Source organism: Neofelis nebulosa, chromosome 4 (assembly GCF_028018385.1).
Source record: "Neofelis nebulosa isolate mNeoNeb1 chromosome 4, mNeoNeb1.pri, whole genome shotgun sequence".
NCBI classification, from domain to species: domain Eukaryota; kingdom Metazoa; phylum Chordata; class Mammalia; order Carnivora; family Felidae; genus Neofelis; species Neofelis nebulosa.
Window position 1 is genome coordinate 144204742 of NC_080785.1, and position 21589 is coordinate 144226330.

The 21589-nt window shown below is 34.5% G+C and overlaps 1 protein-coding gene across 34 annotated transcripts in view; it reads right to left on the reverse strand.

The window, feature by feature from the left end:
• Positions 1–21589, reverse strand: part of SLMAP (sarcolemma associated protein) — a 147352-nt gene that overhangs the window by 37320 nt on the left and 88443 nt on the right. For 9 of the 34 annotated variants that reach the window (XM_058726440.1, XM_058726420.1, XM_058726423.1 and 6 more), the window contains 8 exons: positions 20534–20629; positions 20210–20281; positions 18728–18868; positions 17501–17638; positions 16274–16442; positions 16136–16186; positions 15623–15673; positions 10828–10890 (listed from right to left, as the gene is read on the reverse strand). In XM_058726440.1, the coding sequence (XP_058582423.1) occupies positions 10828–10890; positions 15623–15673; positions 16136–16186; positions 16274–16442; positions 17501–17638; positions 18728–18868; positions 20210–20281; positions 20534–20629 (781 nt within the window). The remainder of the gene's footprint in view (positions 1–10827; positions 10891–15622; positions 15674–16135; positions 16187–16273; positions 16443–17500; positions 17639–18727; positions 18869–20209; positions 20282–20533; positions 20630–21589) is intronic. The other 25 variants (XM_058726447.1, XM_058726448.1, XM_058726432.1 and 22 more) reach the window with 7 other exon arrangements.

Sequence of the window (21589 nt, forward strand, 5' to 3'; positions counted from 1 at the left end):
TACAATACAATACAATACAATAATATTGTGTTGGGGTTCACAGGTGGCTCAGTTGGTTAAGTGTCTGACTCTTGATATCAGTTCAGGTCATGATCTCACCACTCATGAGATCAAGCCCCATGCGGGGCTCTGCGCTGACAGCACAGAGCCTGCTTGGGATTCTCTCTCTCTCCTCTCTCTCAAAATAAAGAAATAAACACTTAAAAAAATACCATGTTGAGCATTCAGTGCATCCTTTCAGTTTAGAAGCTCCTATCTTCCATTCTGGGAAATTACCTTCTATTCTAACAAATTCTGTTTCATTTCTTTTCTCCCACTCTCTCCCTTCCTACACTCTGGAAATCTTATTATTCAGATGTTAGATCTTCCTCCTTTGTTTCTTAAATAAAACCTCAAACCAGCTCATGTCTTTTTTGTTATATTTTCTGGAATATTCCCTCTACTTTCTCTTCCAACACTAACTCAAAAAGATATATGCACCCCCGTGTTCATTGCAGCATTATTTACAATAGCCAAATATGGAAACAACCTAAGTGTCCACTGATGCATGAATGGATAAAGAAAATGTGGTGTGTATGTGTATGCACAAATACACACAATGGAATATTACTTAGCCATTAAAAAAATGAAATCTTGCCTTTTGGGATAATACGGATGGACCTTGAGGGTATTATACTAAGTAAAATAAAGCCAGACAGAGAAAGATAAATACCATATGATCTCACTTACATGGGGAATTAAAAAAAAAAACACACACACAATCTCATAGATAAGAGAACAGATTGGTTGTTGCAAGGTAGGAGGGGTGGGGGTGAAAGGAATGGGTGAAGGGGTTCAAAGGTTAAAAAAATGACCTTAAGCATAATAATGCAGAACACAAAACCATATGTGAAAGGACAGACAGATCTGCCCTCATATAAATTAAAATTTTCTGTATGACCGACCACTCACTAAAACACAGCTAATGGGCCAGTGGCAGACATAGAGAAAATATCTGAAAAATTAACAGATAAAAGGTTATTCATTCATTCATTCATTCATTGAACAATTAATTAGGGGCTACCTACTATGTGCCAGATACTGTCTTATGTGCTGGAAACATCAGAATGAACAAATGACAAGATCCCTGCCTTTCTGGTTCATACATTCTAATGGGGTGAGGAGGGAGAGAGGATAAAGAAATAAGCAGTATGTCAGATGGAGGCAATGTAGAAAAATGAAGCATGGAAGAAGGAAAGGGAGTATGGGGATGGCAAGCGAAAATGTGAGGCACTTCAAAAACGAATAAGAAAAGTCAAACACCACAACAGAAAAGGGGCAAAGAATAACAACATTGAATTCACAGGCCAAGAAAAGCAAATGTCCAGTAAACATGTGGAGTTCAGGGTCTACCCACTGAAACAACGCCATGGCCTTATGCACTTATCAGTTCAGCAAACATTCAGTACCAGGAGGGGTGCGTAAAAGAGTAATCTTGTGTCTTTCTGGCGGGAGTGTAAATTGGTATCATTTTATTTTTAGAGGGCAATTTTGACAGCACCTATGCAAATGTTGAAAGGACATGTCCTTTGATCCCACAGCCCCTATTTTATGTATTACTCTGGAAAGAGACAATTGTACAGATTTTCAATGCAGCATTGTCTATATTTATGAAGGGAGTGAAAATTTTTTTTAGTTCTACCAGGAAAAAAAAAGGTGTTAATTAATCTTCAAGATCTCTATCAACAACAAATTCACTTTTAATAGCATTAACTACCTGCTATATTTGGATAACTTCTAAATGTTGATGCCTAGTCTAACTCTCTCGTAGGTCTCAGAACACGTTTGTCTAACTACTTCCCAAATATCTTCACCTAGTGACCCCATGAGAACTTAATCTCACCATGTTTAAAATGGAATTTATTTTCTCTTCCTTTCTCTTGGATTGATTTGGTATCTCTCCTCTCCTCATCCATAGCCCATCATTCACATCTCTAATAAGCTATACTGCAGGTATCTATTGATGTCTACCTTTCCCAACATACTATGAACTCTTTGAGAAATACACTCATTCCTTCAAATATTTACCGTGTGCCAGGTGCAATACTAAGTACTTCTCATGGATTACCAAGGTAAATGTGATAAATATAGGAATTTAGAGTCTAGTGACAGCAGGAAGTTATCTCATCAATAATTTAATTCCCAACACAATTCTTACATAAAAAACAGGTTCCACAAATGTTGTCACATGAATACAGCAAAATAATAATATAAATGCAGACTTTGAAAGGCATTCCAATCTTTCTCTAGTATGTTGAAGATCTAAGTAGCACCTTGTTTAAAAAATTATAAACATACATTAAGAGTAATTTATTACTCGGGGCACCTGGGTGGCTGAGTAGGTTAAGCGCCCGACTTTGGCTCAGGTCATGATCTCACAGTTTGTGGGTTCAAGCCCTGCGACGGGCTCTGTGCTAACAGCTCACAGCCTGGAGCCTGCTTCAGATTCTGTGTCTCGCTCTCTCTCTGACACCACCCCCCCACACTCTGTCTCTGTCTCTCTCAAGAATAAATAAACATGAAAGAAATTTTTTAAAAAAGGGTAATTTATTACTCAAAATGCTCACCTTTAGGAAAAAATCTGAAGTCCCTACCATGCCTTACAAAGTCTATATTATCTAGCTCAGGGGTCAGCCAACTAAAGCCCCACAGGGCCAAAAACAGCCTGCTGCCTGTTGGGTAAATAAAGTTTTAGAGGAACAAAGCCGAATGTATTCGTGTACATACTGTCCTCGGCTGCTTTCCACTAAAATGGCAGAGTTTAGTAGTTGCAACTGAGAATTTATAGCCTACAAAGCCTAAAATATTTACTACCTGGCCCTTTATTTAAAAAAAAGAAAAGAAAGAAAACATTTTTATTGTTCTAAAAGTACAGTTTCAGACCAGTTCTAGTTTTCACACAGTTTCTCTCTCATACACTCTTTCCCCAGATACATGTACTCCTCACTTAGCTTAGTCCCAAATCTGTTCAAATTCCCTATGTTACCTTTGTTGCTACCTATTGGCTTACATTCTTTTTTTTTTCTTCAGTGGACGTATCACTACTTGACATGTTATTAGTTTATTAGTTTTTGTCTCCTCCAGAGACTGTAAACTCCATGAAGGCAAATCTTTCTTTGTCTTGTTCATTTCTGTACCCCCTACAGCTAAAATAATGCCTGGTATACACATAATAGATGCTTAATAAATATTTGCTGAATGAATGAACTGAATACCTATTTTTAAAGGGATCAAACTTGGAAAAATTATTTGAATGTTTTCATCATTCTAAAAAACTAAGAATTAAATATGCAAAAAGTTTTGCATAGTACTAGTATCTAAGTGCTAAATAATAATTATCTGCTGCTATTGTCACTATTGAAACATTTAAGGTTAGATGATCAAATCTGATGAGTCATTAGTGGCCTATAATCAAATAATTGAGAAAAGGGATACTGTTTTATTTTTTTTTAATGTTTATTTATTTATTCAGAGAGAGAGAGAGAGAGAGAAGGGAAGGGGCAAAGAGATAGAGAGAGGGAGAGAGAATCCTAAGCAGGCTTTGCACTGAGCAATGTGAGGCTCAATCCCACTCAACCACACGGGGCTCAATCCCAGATCATGATCTGGGCTGAAATCAAGAGTAGGATGCTCAACCGAGCTACTCAGGCACCCTGAAAAGAACACTGTTTTAAAAAAAGCTTCTAACCACTGGTTCTCAAACTTGGAGTGAACACTTCAATTCTTTGGGAGCACTAAAAGTCAGAGGCTACTCAGAGACTCAGACGAGAGCCTCCATATAATGATAAATGCAGGCCTTGAAAGAACTATTTGGCCTGGCACAACTGAAAGATAAAGTACAGGATTTTCTTTCTTTTTAAAAACTCCCTCTTTTTGAGGGACACTCTGGGGAGATAATTATTCTTTTCCCCTCTTTTAAAACCATACTTATTTATTGTGACAAATAACATACAGAGAGGGACACAAAACACAAAAGTACAGGTTAATAATTTTTTTTTAAAAGCAAATGTCTGTATGACTACAGCTCAAATCAAGAAACATAACCTAACCACAAGGGTGCCTGGGAGCGTCTGACTCTTGGTTTCAGCTAGGGTCATGATCCCAGGATTCTGGGATTATGCTGAGCATGGAACCTGCTCCAGATTCTCTCTCTCTCCCTCTGCCCCTCCCCTGCTGACTTTCTCCCTCCCTCTCTCTCTCTGTCTCAAATAAAAAAAAAATAAAACAAAGAAAAGACCCTAACCACAACCCCCGAAAGCTTCCCATGTTTCCCTTTCCAATAAAAACCCCATAAAGGTAACCACTGTCCCGACTTTGTGGTATTTAATTTCTTGCATTTCTTTATAGCCACACTACCCAAATATGCATGTCTAAATAATACACTATAATTTTAGTGTTTTGACCTTCACATAAATGTAATACTACAGTATGTATTGTTTTGTGTCAGGCATCTTTCATCAAATATACCCAGTGTATATTTCTCCATTTGACTGCTGAAGATCTTTTGGGTTATTTCTAATTTTGAACTGTGAATGATGCTGCTGTGAATATTTTTGCATTTGTATCTGACATGCATGGGTAGGCATTTCTGTAGGGGACCTACCAAAGAGCATAACTGATGGGCATAGTAAGTCTGACATTGGAGAACTATCACCTGAGCATTTAATTTAATCGAAAAACATATGATGGCATTGCAGAAACTGTCAGATCTGGTAAAAAACTGATTAGAACAGAACCAAATTTATTTCTTATGGGTGATAAATGTAAATTATGTACTAACTATATTACTATGTGGCACAAAATAAAAATAAAAAACAATGCATTCAAAAGAAGTGCAAAGGGGTCACTTGAGTGGTTCGGTCAGTTAAGCGTCTAACTACAGCTCAGGTCATGATTGTGGTTCGTGGGTTCACACTCCATGTCAGACTCTGTGCTGACAGCTCAGAGCCTAGAGTCTGCTTAGGATTCTGTGTCTTCCTCTCTCTCTGTACCTCCTCCGTTCACGCTCTCTCACTCTCACAAAAATGAATAAACATTAAAAAAAAAAAAAAGTGCAAAGGGAGCACAGGTGTGCCTAGACTGGATTAAATTCTTCAAGCTGAAGAGCCATTTTCCTCACATGACAGCTACAACCAACTAAAAGCAGAATATAAACTCAAACGGCACTATTCAGATACTGCTGTCAGCTGCCTAGGAATCTTTAGTGACAGAAGAGAAGAGCAGATCAATATAAAAGAACTACATAATCAGCTATTTGTAACTGCCGACCTGGAAAATATATTTAAGTCTGAAAGTTAGGTTTCATTCAAAAAATAATGTTATCACTTGGGTATCAAAATAATGTGCTGGAGCCCACATTTTCTAAATGGCATGTGTACTAGTAATTAAAAAGTTAGAGAATCTTTAGATTGTCAGGAACATATGATTTTAACAAGAACAATAAAACTAGGTCAATCAGCTTTCACTGTCTTGTGACTGGGAATAAAAAGGGGAAAAAAGTTACTCCTGCAAAAAAACTCCCACTAACACTCTTTCCAATCTCCCCACCATAAGTTTTCTACCTATTAGTTAGCATATATTTCTGTGTGGCTGGCATTACTAAGAGTACTAGTAAATATGATCTCATTTAATTCTCATAATAATCCTATGAAGTAGGAACTACCATCCCATTCTGTAAATGAGGAAATTGAGGCTTAAAGAAGTTATACTGCCCATTCATACTGCCAAAGAGGAACCAAAACAGAATTCACATCTAAGATCCTCTGATCCAATTCTAAATATCATAAATGAAAATGAACTACAAGTCACCTAGAAAGTCATTAAAGGGACATACAGCAAAGAAACTGACATTAGAATTAACATCAAACATAACAAAGTAAAAATGAACAATCAGCATTCAACATCAAACCCACAATTTATTTCCTTCACAGAGTAGCAGTTCACAAAATAGAAATAAAGCTTTAGAACCTAAAGCAGGGGAGGCCTAACCTTAATAGGACAGACTTTTACAAAAGTATTAGTTTTTGCAGCAAAATAAAATTAATTAAAGCAATTCCTGCTATAGAAGATAGTCTGCTTTTTCATAAAAACAGTTCCAGAAGCTACTTGTCCTAAAACCTGAGAATAAAGAACAAAAGAGAAAAAAGTTGAGAATTCATAGATTGAAAGCTAAACAAAATGAACCAATTTAAAGAATACAGACAGTTTTTTAAGAAAGAAGCAATCTACATATCAAAACACTATTGGCATAAATTTAAGACTATCTGCTATGCAGTTATACTGGGAGAAAATCTGGTAGAAATGTTGGAAAGTTAGCTGACTGGGAACATGATTGGCACAAATAAACAACAAACAAAAACCCTCCAATATATCCTAGATTGGTCAACTCTAAATACAAAGAAATAAAAAATAAGTGGGGTGCCTGGGTTGCTCAGTTGGTTAAACGTATGACTCTTGATTTCAGCTCAGGTCATGATGCCAGGGTCGTCAGATCAAACCCCATGTCAGGCTCCGTGGTGAACATGGAACCTGCTTAGAATTCTTTCTCTCTCTCTTTCTTTCTCCACCCCGCCCCCCACCCCCTCCCAAGCACCTCCTCTGCTCATGCACGTGCTCTCTCAAATTAAAAAAAAAAAAAAAAAGAAATTTAGCAACATCTAGTTTAAATTAATAATCTTCCTATAATGGGGACATAAACTACTATGAGCAGGGAACCACACCAAGTGTATTCTACTCTTTGTCATAACTAATCTGCTTTGGCTTAGGGAAATAAAAGTTTAAAAAATGAAAATTAAAAAATCTGTTTTAAGTGGAATATGTAATCAGAATAACCCTGAGATTGTTCAGAGACGCTGATCTCATAGAGTGATGAAAAGTAAACAGTCACGGAGCAACACTGATTCAATGCATTACTCCAAATAAGGCAATTTTTATATGAGAGCAAAGCCCTAAGAGAAAGAAGAGAATGAGACAAACATACACAGACAGTGACTATAATTTCAAAAGGGGGGTGGGAAGCAGGGAGAGAATTTTTCTTAAATCGGGCAAAAAACTTACATAAGACACAAAATATTAAGAGAATTAGACTTCTGCTTCTAATAATAAAAACCATTAAGTCTCATAGTAACCATGGATTAAGAATACAAAGACATTAAGTTTATTTCAAGGCACTTGTTAACTCAGTCATTAAAAGCAAGATGCCATTTGGGGAGAGGGCAGTTTGTATGTACAAAGCGGACCACAGAAGAAATTTTCTCTGGAACACAGCTGTGATGCCTCTGCCCTCACCCAGACAAACAGTAGCAGAAGAAAGTACAGGCAGTAGTCTGGAGAAAGCTGTCTTTCACTCTGTGCCCATGAAGTGAGTCTCCATGTCCTGAGGTTCTCCACCTTTTACCCTTTATCTTTGCACTCAGCATACCCATTAATCAAATGACAGAGCTCATAGGACACATATGAAACAGATACAAGGTGCATAATTTGTTAACTCAGAAAGCACATTTACCAAACACAACAGTCTCAATGTATTTGTCTTTTTCTTTTTTTAAAAGTTTATTCATTTATTTTTGAGAGAGACAGAGACAGAGTGAGCGGGGAAGAAAGAGGGAGAAAGAGAATCCCAAGCTGGCTCCTCTCTGTTAGCACAGAGCCCTATGTGGGGCTCGAACTCACAAAACCAAGAGATCATGACCTAAGCCAAAGCCAACAGACGCTTCGTTGAATGAGCCACCCAGGTGCCCCTCAACTTATTTGTTAAGTTTACACTTTAAACCTTGAGTAACTAAAATTTGCAGAGGGAACAAGGAATGTGGAATTCCGCTTAAATCAAACTTCTTGCCTGAATTCCTTCAGAAGAAAATATTGCTAGAGCTTTTTAGCAAGTTTTATTAAAGTTACTTGTTAATTCTAGATTTTACATGGTATATTTTTACACAGAAAATTACTTCACAGTCCTGGAATTACACAAGGTTATATTTAAATCTGTTCAAAATCCAATCTCTTTGCATGGGATTAAAAGCTTTTCTCCTAAAAGAGAATTAAAAGAAACACAGTCTCTTTTACCATAAAAGGAAAACAAACTGAAATGTGTTCCAACTCATTTAATTTCATCAAAATCACCTTGTAAATGGAAACAGCCAACAACTAAATCATTCTCTTATGGGTTCATATACATAAACTGAAAAACTCTGTTAATATATTAAAAAGACATGAGGAATCCTACAGAAGTGAATTATTTGCTTTCTAATTTTAAATTTAGAATTCACAAGGTGAATTTGGACTATACAACAAGCACAGTAAACAATGAAATCTAGGTACTTAACATCTGCTTTTTAAAAGACCGGAAATAAGGGGTGCCTGGCTGGCTCAGTCAGTAGAGCATGTGACTCTTGATCTCAGGGTTGTAAATCCGAGCCCCATGTTGGGTGTGGAGATTACTTAAAACTAAAAAATCTTTAAAAAGTAAATAAAAGACAGGAAAATAAGACTATGAGGTGTCACTGCTCACAGAATATAAACTTCATGTTCAGGATCATAAATCAGTTCAAGATGTCTATCAATTAAAATAATGGCAAAAAAGTTTGTGTGAGATTATCAAAAAATAATCCAAAATTATTTTGAAAGTTCACCTAAGATTTTAGTTGAATGTGCCTTGCTTGCCATAATACTAATTAAACACCACAATTTCTATACCAGCAGCTTGTCATAAAATAATGAAAATACCCCTTCTGACAACAAATCAAATCAAAGTTAACTCTTACTATGCCAACTCTGAGTATCCAAATTTAAGGAGCCAATATTGGAAATTTCTGAGATACAACGGTATCCTCATTAACCAAACTCTTGCTACTTGCTACCAAAACTCAGGAACTGGGCAAATTCAGATAATGGACGATACCCCCAGCTATATCCCTAGGGATATACATGAATTTACAGCCCAAACTTCCACTGTTTGCACTTAGGGACCCAATGGATTCAGACATCTAGGAATACTTGTATTTTATTTTTTGTTCTTTGGTTCATTATTTCTTTGCCCACAAGGAAAGCATTTTATATTCTCATTTCTCCCTCTCTATACCACATCTAACGTTTTCCCATGCCACTGCATATAGTCCTTGTAAACATAATTTAATTGGCTAATATCCTTATTGAGGGGATTGCTGTAACTTATAACTTCTGCTCTATCTCTGAATGTTTACTGGTCCATTTGCCCCCCGTAACTATGATACAATAAAAATCTCCAAACATCTTTTTCTTAATGTAAAACAAACATCGTTCTGTGTTACAACTACAGCTAAATATTTTACATACATATTTTATAATATTTTAAATGATTTTTGCAAATTGTAACTTAGTAATAAGCTTTCTTTTTGGATAGTTCTCTGTTCTTGTTTCCTTGGGCTCAAAATACAAGCCCAAAAGTTTAAAATAAAATTAACTTATTAAACAATGGTCACATGTAATAAAACAAAGTATAAGATCCTTCCCCTAAAGATTTATATTTTAAATTTTATATTCTGCTTTTAGTTGGTTTCAGTGGATACCAATTATTTTGCCCCAAATCCCCATGCCAATTTCCCATAAAAGTGAAATTTAGTAATCAGAAGATAACAAAAACATGAACTAATCTTTGCTTTATTAGAAAAATTTAAAGGACAAAGGAATATGCCATATTTATTCATTAATTTTCCCCCAAATAATATTAAACTTATATTCAACATAAAATGGACAAAAATAGAAGCTCTTCTAAAACTACTAAATGAAATTCCAGGTTTCCTTAAGGCATCTCTAAGGAGTATATAACACTGGATCTATTGAGTTTGTGCCTGCTATAATTACCAGGTGTGACCCTGACAACCCCCAAGTGCCCCTGAGATTGGGGCGGGGCGGGGGAGAAGGAAGGGGAAAGAATCACATATGCTTGCATATCCACAGAATGAATTCATTAGCATAAAAACATGGAAAGTCACTCATTTCAAAAAGAGAGCAAACAGGGAGAGGAAAAACAACAAAGTTGTGTGTCTGGTAGGAAAAAGTGTAGATATCATCAGTAAATCTTTATTACACATAGTGACCTTTAATTGTCACCAAGAGGACCAAGAGAATATCACAACCTCATGATTTAAGCAGCCACATGATTTTCAAGTACGAGGAGATTCATGATACTCTGGCTCAGAATTCAGCAGAGGTCTAAATCATCTCAAAAGCTAACCTATCTATCTTTAAAGTATTATTAACGATAGGCTTCCCAAGGGTAGGCGGTTGATGTCAGAATGTAGGACAATCTATTCCTATTCCTTCCCTAGAAAGCTCCTGCTACCTTAAGGGTCATCTTCAGATCTGAGTACCCAAACTAAATCACTGTTTTCATGGCTTCATTTAATCATTTAAGAAATTTACTTAAGAAATCCAATTCCAAATCTGTGATAGAACTAGAATGTAAATAAAACAGGCTAATGTTACTACGATCTCTTAAGTGTCCACACAGAACGTTTAGGTGCTTGACATTCTATTTCATTCCCTGCTCAACAACAATTTTTTATTTAAAAGCTTTAAATTTCCTCTTTTTTGTGGGCAATATGAAATCCATCTTTGAAGGCAAATGCCACAGAAATATTTTTGTCTAAAGAGAGAAGCCGAACAGTATGAGAAGTATCGCTGCTGTCTGAAGATGGCCCTCTGTGCACCTTCTACCATAACAAACACATTGAGATCTTCATTTTTCTTCTCATTTTTCAATGTTAGCCCCTGACTTCATTAAAATCAATGTGAAAAATACTCTGTACTCACTCTGGCATTCTATGAATTGATGAATAAAAGTGCAGTCCCCGCCACTCTTTGAAAGCAAGTGCTCTAATAAAGAAAGAAACACCTTTAAGGATATAGTTTGTTGCTGTTTTTGAAAAACAACAGCAAAGGTAGGAAAACTGAAATGTATTGACATGAGTAACTCTAAGATTCATAAAAGTTTAATATATTTTTAATATTAATAGCAGACATATTTTAGAATTAATAAAGCTAAATGACTGAAAATTATAATTATATTCATTAATTTGTACCCTGACTGGTTAGCTTTTAAAGGTGCAGTTTCTACCCAAAGAGCTCAAGAAAACCACAGACATATATTGCTTTAAAAAGCTTCTCTTTTAAAATATACCTTTCTCCATGACATTTAATAAATACCTGTAAATAATTTTTAAATTTTATTATTTGTTCTTACTGAATTAATTGTCAAATAACAATTCTCTAACAGTCCCTCTTCAAAGTTATTCTTCTTAAGAGGCAAAAGATAAATATTTGAATACCACAAAATAATGCCCTAAAATTTAAGAAACTAATGCAACATTTCCATTTTTGTACTTTCATTTCACAAATAACCTTGCATTTGAGTCATTTAATCTGTACTTTCTATACTCGCAAAATATTACACTGCTTATCTCTGCCCAAATGATTAAAATCAATGTCATGCATATTTTAAAATAAGAGCTTGGAAAATGGTTTTGTTCAGGTCAAACATAATTTGTTTTGGTTTTTTTTAAGAGTAAAGAGAATCAAAATCTAACAGTAGAGAAAAGCTTCAGCTCTTTTCTACAATAATCTTTATTTTGACTCAGAGAGCTAACTTCTAAATCTGGATAACATCTTTCAATTATATCTCTGGATTTTTCAAAACTACTAAATAGACTTTGGAAGTTCAGGTGTTAAAAATGTATCACAATATGATGACTATCTGGAAGGTGGGAAAGCACTGAAACCTGTGAAAGAGGACATGAGTTGGTACCACTCTGACTGTGAAAGCCTCTTTTCCTTCTCATTTCAACCCATCTCACTCTCATCATCTCAACTTTGTTTGAGAAGCAGGCATCTCCTACTCTAATCACTGGTTAGCTTCTCTTGACATCCTTACCAATAGACACCTTCTTTACCTTCATACTCGAATCTATCATTATCTTTTATCTATTTACATGGTACACAGAACTTCCAGTCAATAATTTTATATATATGTATATGTATGTATATATATATGCATATATATGTAATAAATGTGTGTACATAGTTGTACAGAATTGCATAGTTATAGAGTTATACTATATACAGATAAAATATAGCCCCAAAAGGAAAAAAATGGCTAACTGCAACAGAAATTTTTTTAAAAATCTAGGGGCGCCTGTGTGGCTCAGTCGGTTGAGCATCTAATTCTTGATTTCAGATCAGGCCATGATATCATGGTCGTAGGATCAAGCCCCACATCGGGCTCCACGCTGAGCGTGGAACCTGCTTAAGATTCTCTCTCCCTCTGCCCTTCTCCCCTGCTTGTGTGTGTACTCTCTCTCTATATATATATAATAATAATACAAAAGATAAAAGTAAAAAAAATCTAATAAATAGCACTTGCTGACTGGAGCCAAGAAATCCAAAACAGAAGCCCTCAGTTGAATAGTAATTACCAAGATCAAAAGTTGTTTTACATAAATCCTATCTAAGCTATGATAACATTTTCAGAACTCCAACTATACAACATCATGGTTAAATACGAAAACTCATTTGAAACCAAATTTTAACCTAAAGGACCTTATGGAACTTATTTAAAACAAAATTTCAGACTATCAACACAGGACTTTAGATGACATTTATTAATGCGGTACCTCCCACCATTACTCATCAAGCCTCAAATCACCCTTTTATCTACTCTGATTTTACTATCTGGACCCTACATTAAAATATTTATTATACTAGTTTAGATACAATGCAAGATTAATATATTATTATATATGTTACACATATATGACTTCTATAAAGGCATTTTCTAAGACACATGAGAGAAAAATCTTTTAGATAGTACATGTAAAGAATTTGGATCATGACACTTTTAATACTTTACGACTTGAATTCAGTTCCTTGGGAATTCACTTTGCCAAAACTATAAAAGATGTCACTGAAAATCCAAAAAAAAATGATATACTTAGGGTGGGGAAGTCAGGGGGCAGGGAAGCAGGGTTGTAAGATCCCAAACTGGGTTGTGGAAATGCAAAGACCAGACAGATACAGAAACATAATAGAGAACTGTGCTACTTAAAATGGGTTTATTTATACACATTAGTTTCCTATAAAATTTGATTTTCTATACTATCTGTGCTGTCCAATACACATGTTCAATACACATGTGGGTACTGAGCCCTGAAAAAATGGCTAGTGTGAATTGAGATGTATTGTAAGTATAAAATAAGTACATACTGATTTCAAAGACCTACTAAGGAAAAAAGGTTGCGAAATAATTCATTTATAATCTTTAATATTGATTACATGTTGGAAGAATATTTTGGATATAGTAGGTTAAAGTAAATAACATTATTAAAATACATTATTAACACTTTACCTGTTTCTTTTTATATCTTTAATGTGGTTTCCAGAAAATTTTAAATTATGTACGTGGTTCCCATAATATTTCTATTAGACAGTGCTTTTCTATACTAAGATATATTCAAATTACAATTATTAGATAAGATACAAAAAATTTTATAGTACAAAACTTATGCTTGTAGCAGCTACTTTACATTTAAGTAATTTGAAAAATAGTTTACTAGATACATAGTATTAATCTTAACATCTCCAGACATTTTTAAAATATTCTCTTACAACTATACTTGGCTCTCTACTATTTAAAGACTAATTTTAGTTAAAGTCATATCTGATAGCATATTACGGTTATGGATTTTTGGTAATATTGGAATGCTGGAGATAACTGGTTTACTATTCTATAACACATGATTCAGAACAAATCCATCTTACTCCCAAAATCCACTGCATGCTAAATCTGGTGTAATGAAGTTTTTGTGCATATCAAGATATTTACTATTTGGTTTCATTAAAGATACTATTGGTCACCCCCACAACAATTTATCATCACTAAAAAACCAAACATACCAGCAAGGGAAAAGTTATAGTAAGAAGTGCTTTAAAGTATCCAAAATACCTTATTCAGTCTTAAATCAAGGAGTTGTCTACAACTATTCTCATCTAACTCAATTGGAATTGACAAAAAAACTTTAGCAGTAATCTGACAACTCTAAATAGTATAAAGATGATTTCGTGTATATTAAAGGGTTCTCTTAACTGAAGGAATAGCATGTCCCCAGCTTGAGTTATCACTAACATTATTAATAAATACATGTGCCAATCAAACTGGTGATTGGAATAAAACGTGTTCATGCCAGAAAGAGGAAAAAAAGGCAAATAATGACAACAAAAAATAAAAATTCATTTAATGATAACAAACTTTTAGAAAATGAGGATTAAGTCATTTTATATATGTTCACTAAATATAGTTAATAAACAGAAATATTAGTAATATTAATAAAATTAGTAATATTAGAATATAAACTACACCTTTAAAAATTCTCAAATCGAAACTCAAACTGGAATTCTAAAATATCGATGTAGTTTATAAAACATATACAGAATAGTCAACAATGATTAATGACAATAATTTCTAATTTAGAGTTGAGATTTTTTTGTAGAACATATGTAATATTATTAGGTCTTGAGCTTGCAAGCTCACATATACATGATTACCTAAGCCTATTTTGCCAGTTCCTAGTTAAAAACCAAACAAACAAAAACAAGAACAAAAAAAAGCACCTCCTAACTTTATCAGAATTGGCTGCTGCCCAAGAACTATAACGATATCCCCTGATACATGAAAAAAAAAAAAAAATTTAATTAGAAGTTCTGAGTATCGACCTTAACATCTTCCACTTACTTCTATATAAAAACTAAGATCAGAGGTACACATATTTGTAAACACAGAAAATAATTTTATTCATTCTGTACTTCAAGCGTCTAATGCAGGATCTGGCACATAGTTGGTGCTCAATTAATGCTGGATGGATGGAAAGGGGAGGGTGAATGGGGATCTTCACAACTGAAGGAATGTACAAGTCAATGGGTAAAAAGTACCCCATGCAGTAACAAGAAAACCAATAGTGGCTATACATTTTTGGCAAGAGATAATGCAAGCTATCCAGAAAGAAAGGTCACAGTATCAAGAACTAATAAAGGATTTTTCAGAGAACAGAAATGGCTGGCCTTGCTTTCTCTGATTAAAGAAAGAGATGTACACTATAAAGAAAGTAGCTTCTATGACATATCCAAGAGCTCAGTGGGCTGTTAAGTAAACTCTTGGCCAGGGATGGGGCATGACACAAACATTAAAAATAGAGGCCCCATATTCCCAGGAAGCAGTACTTGATGGAAGAAAATGGTAGTAGAGTTCTTTGAAAACATATTGGGGGAGAAACCAATTATTATGCTATATGTATAAACCAATGCTAACGTTGAACTTTAGCAGTTTCCTGTTATTTAAATAATTAAAATTTCCATATAACAAGGGATATCTAACCAAAAATCATAGCATTAAGAATTACAAAATAAAGGGAAGCTTTCTTTTAAAAGCTGGGATTCAATGGTCTATGAACAGCATGCTTTTTGTTCCAAAAAATGAAAACCTTAAAATGCTGATCTCTCTATCTTGCTTGAGGAGTAAAAGGATACCATGAAAGAAAAACATTTAAGTTTTTTACACTACCTTTTTCTGTGCTCCCATTTATTTTAGGTAAGAAGTCATCAACTTGTATCCCTAGGATTAAGACAGTGTATCATTGCCTGATCAAAGAAAGAGTTACTTTAAAACTGGTCTCACGGCATTTTTGTATTCCTATTTGCATTAAGACAGTATAGAACATTTTGAATTTATTTTTCCAAGAAGGGTTCACCGGGCCATTTTCTATCCACTCAGAGAAAAAGCTACAACTGCCTAGAAGCCTTCCAATGAACCTCAAAAGAAAAGAATCCTGCGGTGCTTGTACTTCTCTTATTTAAATATCTCTAAGTAGAGCTTCTCAGATGCACAAATTTCATCTTAAAGCCTAAACAATGGTGCCCACTGGTGGCAATCAAGCATATTTTTATAGAAAATTTTTTAAGAGTGTGGATACATTCCACCTAATACATAGAAAATAAGTACCCAATGAGACAGTAAATACCAAAAGTTCAATGATAAAAATTCAGCTTTAAATAAGAAATTTGGTGACACACCTACCTAAGCTGCTGCATTCTTTAAGAGTTTTCTCCTGAAGATGTTCTAACCGTACTGTAAATAAAAGTCCAAGAAAAAGGTATTTCACAGATAAAAGAAAAAAAAATCAAATCAAATCAATTTCTGGATTAGCTAACTTACCTTGTAAAGCTGTTAGCCTCTCATTGGTAAAGTCATTATCAGCTTGCAAAGCTTCTATTTTTGCCTGGAGCTCCTGTTCTTTTTCTTCCATTTCATCTATTTTATGTTGTAATTCTTTTTTCTCAGCTTGTCCCTTCTGTTGGATTTCTTCTTGTTTTCCTTCTGCTACCTGTTGAGAAAGAAAAAAAAAAATCAGTTATTTCATAGTCTGAACTTGCTTTTAGAGGCCCAAAGCAGGGCTGCTTTTATTCACATAAACTTCTAACAAGAATATTCAATATTATAGAACATATTTGTAAATGTCAAAATGATGTCAGAAGTAGTCTGCATTGGGGTCATGCTTCTAGGTAACTAGAAAAGAAAACCTTGTAGCAGGCAAGCAGGCCTAATACGTAAAGATAATGGGTCAAAATTTAAAACTCCACAGTTTTCAAGAGGGAAATATATAAAGTTTTCCCCTGAAATTACTATTGTTTAATCAGTTTGTAAGTTCTAAAATGTAACTTACTCTGAAATTTTAAACTAAATTGTGTTCAGTTGAAGGAATGATGATCATAAGCACTTTTCAAAATGACCTCCTTTTAACAAGACCAATCTTTAACACTGTTAGAGGTTCACCAACCACACAGAGGATGCCCTGGTCTTCTCTAAGAAATATTTATCTTCTGGCCACTGAATCATGGTTTGAATGATATAAAGATGGGACTTCACAAACTCAGTTATAACATTTTAAAGGACCATCTAGACATTATGGTCTGGTCTGCTCTTATCCTAAACGTCCTACAGCTAATCTACAGGGAGCTGCAGCTGAGCAGTTAACAGCATCCCTAGAGGCTACAAGGGTCCACTGCAGATCACTCCAAGGTCCCCTCTGGGCTTGTTCCAGCACTAACATCTGCTTTTGGGGCTGCCCAAGGAGAAGCACATTCAAGTTTTCAAAAGGTCTAAATATCTTGGGGTTTGTGGATTTGCATCTACTTCCTGTTATATATTAAAAGATGCCTGTTGTGAAGTACTATTTATTTCCTTCCAAAGGAAATATGTCAGCTTTTACAGTCTTTCAGCTGTCTCTGGCAATGGGGTTTGGGCTAAATGGAAACTTATTTTTACTACAAATTTCAACCATTATAAATTTTATATCGACAACTATTCAGCAATACCTAACATCTTAATCTATCCAGTGTGTTAGGGACAATTAACATATTTTCAGGTTGAGTAAATACATACCTTTAATTTATCAGATAAATCTTTAATCTCATTTACTGCTCCATTATATTTATTGGCTAATTCTCTTAATTCTTCCTGAGTCCGTTCATTCATTTCCTTCAGATGGGTACATTCATCTTCAGTATTACTCAGACTTCGCTGTAATTCAAGTTTACAGATTACTGATTTAGAATAAATGGCATGTTTTAACTTCAACTTGTAAAAAGTATAATTCTATGGGCTGTTCTAAATTAACCTTCATAGAAGACTGAGCTAAATAACATAAGAATTTTAATTTACTTTAGGTATATACTAAAACAGAAAATACAACAAAAAATTTGAAAAACGAAACAACAGAAAGGGGGCAGGGAGGAAAGGATGTTACTTTTATATAACTACTCTTTTAAAAGGCCACTGAGAATGACTTTTAGCCTTGAAAATATTTTAAGCTTAACAATTCCTGAAAGCAAGTTTAATAATATGCACAATCAACTTAATAAGAAAAATAGAAGACAACTAGCAACTTTCTTGCATGTCAAATTAATGACACGAAAGTGAATTAGTTATTATGAGGCTTTTACAGAAACTATTACTATACTATATGCTATATAGTATGTACTATATACGGTATTTTTATTATTGTGTTTAAAATGGGCATTTTAACTAAATCCAGTAACAAATAACTTCTGTAGTAATTGTGCAGTGGTTCAAAGGGATGACCTCCACTATCAACTAGGTCATTTTTAAAGCAATGAGAATCACATTTGGATTGTTCCTAAAAGACCTAGAAAGGACCGTAGAGATATTTTCCCCTTTGACCTCCAAAGTTAGACACAGTTTTCTTCTCTAGAGGATGGGTAAATAAGAATAGTGGTGATGTTCTCCACCTTACAGTGACTATCCTCAATTTGAAGGAAAACAAAACTAGGTGACAGGAGATCGATTCCCTGGCACATATCATGGTCCACTGTGTGAAGGCTGAATCCTAAGCAGAATGCAAATTCTAAGACTCCTTGATTAGCCTTTTATTTGCCCAGTCACTGACTAAGGACCCCAAGCACCAAAACTCACATGGTTATGCTGAAAATCCCTAACAATAAAAACAGCATACTACCCCTTCCCACGTGATAGATGGGAAATATTTCCTAGTAATATAACACCCAAGTTTAAAATGTCCTAGAATATGAGCAATTTTAGGCTAAAAATTTTTAATCATACTACCAAAGTATATTTGTTAAATTAAAATACCTCAACTTCTGAAAGTTTTCTAACCACTTCAATTTTCTCCTGAAGAACCCGCCTCAGGGACTCTTTGGCTGTCGTCTCATAGTTGTGTTTATCCTCCTGTAATGCTATAAGTTCCTTCCGTAAACTATCTTCTGTTTGATTCTAAGATTAAAAGATAATTATAACCAAGTTATTGTTTTTAAGTATTTATCATTTGAAAAAACAACACATTATCATACTGTTTGAGTTTTATATTAAGGTATCACTAAATCCAAATGATGTTGGCCCTGTATTAACTGAAGCTTGAAGCTGTATTGAAAAGTTTCATTAGTGAATTATGCCTTCACAAATATATTAATTCACATTTACAATTAAAGAAGTCAAAGGAAAATAAGAATTTCTCAAATGTACAAAATGAATTGAGTCTCCAATTTTCATATTCTCTGTAAGCCATAGTATTTCCATTTGTGTACAAAAATGATCTCTTACTTTCAAAGGGGCCCAGCATTTTAACACAATGGTTAAACCAAAAGGAATAAGAGTACCCAGAAGAAAAAGCTGATTCCAGCTCTGAGGCAGGAAACGTACAAGATGAGTCTGGAACATCTTGTCTAAAATGACAGCAGGAAGCTATGAAAGCCTGCTGAGACTGTACCAAAAGGACTCAGGCACCAAACTGAAAAAGCTATGGTTCACCAAAGATGTGATAATTTGAACAACAATAAGAACAACAAATGGAATAGGTTGAAACACATGAAATATATTTAAATCTAGTTTGGAGAAAAGAAAAACACTTCGTGGTCATTCTTTGGTGGATGACAAAGAACTAATTCATTATTTTGAAATCCAGTAAATAAAAAGAGAAAATCACTTATCCTGCCTTCCCTAAAAAAAAAAAAAAAAAGACTTCAGGTAACAAAATAGTTTGAGAGGGGCATAACAGAAGTATTTATAGAAGTCACCCAGCTATAAATGAAGGAATGACAGCACTAAACCTAACCATTTTTGCAACCCTTAATAATGGATTAGGCAAGGGACATCAAAGATTGCTAATATTTCAGAAAGAAGGACAACTAGACATTACGGTGCCTTTTGGTGAAGGTACACAATACTATTCATGAAGTATTGTTGGCAAAAAAGAGATCAGATCAAATCTCTAGATCAAACTACCAATTTATGGTGTGGGAGGGGAGCTAGAAGAATCGTTAAATAACAGTCTAGGTTGAGGGAAATTATAGAGGACAAATGACCCAGTTTCTCCAGCAAATATCAACTGCGATAGAAAAAAGAGAGTTATACATGGATATTCAATATACAATTCTGTCCTTACATGTATGTTTGGGATTTCTTATGACAAAAGACTTAAAAGAATGGAGAAAATGTATAAATGTTTTAGAATGTACTCAAAATGACAAAGAAATGAAGCTACACAAAAAACTATGCATTTTAATGCATAATTTATGCTTTTTTCTTTATGAATCCTTACTTGAGATTAATACCTACTTTAGAGCATGCCTGTAATTGGTTTCCCATAACTTCTAACCGTGATAAGAGTCTATCTTCATCTATTAAAGCCTGTTGAAAAAAAATTAAATATAAATAAAATCCCAGGGTAATTAAAAAATAACACATATCAAAATGGTTGCTATTGCCAAAAAAAAAAAAAGATGTAAAATCATAAAACTGACCAACATCCACTGTAAAATGCTAAATTTTCAATATTTGGTCATTAGGAAATAACTGCCTTTCCCTGCTAAAAAAATTCAGTTTTAGTTTAATCAACATTTAAGGAATATTAAACTATGAATATAAAGGCATCTGTAATACCTGCCAACTGGTATCTGAAGCCTCTTGGGTGATGGCTAGTAGCCGCTGAAGTGTGGCTAACTTCTGTTCCAACATCTGTTCCCGATGTAAGGCCTCCTAATAATACAAATCACAAAAGAGATTCTAAAGAACTCAGCATGATCCCTTGAAGAGTAATCAATTTTTAGCACATTCTCATCTTATATCCCACTTTGTATCTTACTTTCAAACATGATAAATCTTGTAAAATATATATAAACCACATCAGTTTAGCCTCATTTTCTGGTCTGTTAGGGGTACTCTAGCTGCACCTTCCACTGTTAACAGAAAAAAAGCCCCCTGTTTTTGTTTTCTTTTTACTCATAATTCGCAAGAGTGACTTTAAAAAGGAAGCATGGCTGGTTCAGTCAGTAGAGCATGACATTTGACCCCAGGGTTGTGGGTTCAAGCCCCAGGTTGGGCATAGAGCTTACTTCCTTCCTTCCACACATACATACATAGGAAGAGTGAGTTCCAAAAAAAAAAAAAAAAAAGGAAATCCAGAGTAGAAGAATCCAACAAATGTTCAACTCTGCATTTTATATATATACATATTTTAAAAAATATATACATATCTTTCAGCACTAACTCATGCCAAACTAAGTCAAACAATGTGGTCAGTAGCAAAGATACTTCTTAATGGCTTAGATGCATGGATATGACATCTAAATTAGAAATGTCTTTTAGTTTTTCCTTTTAAGAATGTTATATATATAAACATATATATTTAAGAAGAGAGAAAGACTGTTTCACTATCATAATCTATTGCATTGTCAGGTGTTCTGATTCTCTGAGACTGTATACCACTTAGCAGCAATCAAATATGCCGAAAATAAGAGTCCACTAATGTAATTAAGGAATCAAGGAGTTATATAACTATTTGGCAGCTCCAAAGGAATATTTTTCCAGAGAAGGACATTGGCAAGCAAACCTTATCTCTAGGTCACTTATTAACATTTGATAGCTGTTAAGAGGGTCTCCTTCACTAGAAGTCAAGGTGAAAATGCTCACACAGCATTCAGCGGTGGTTATGGCACA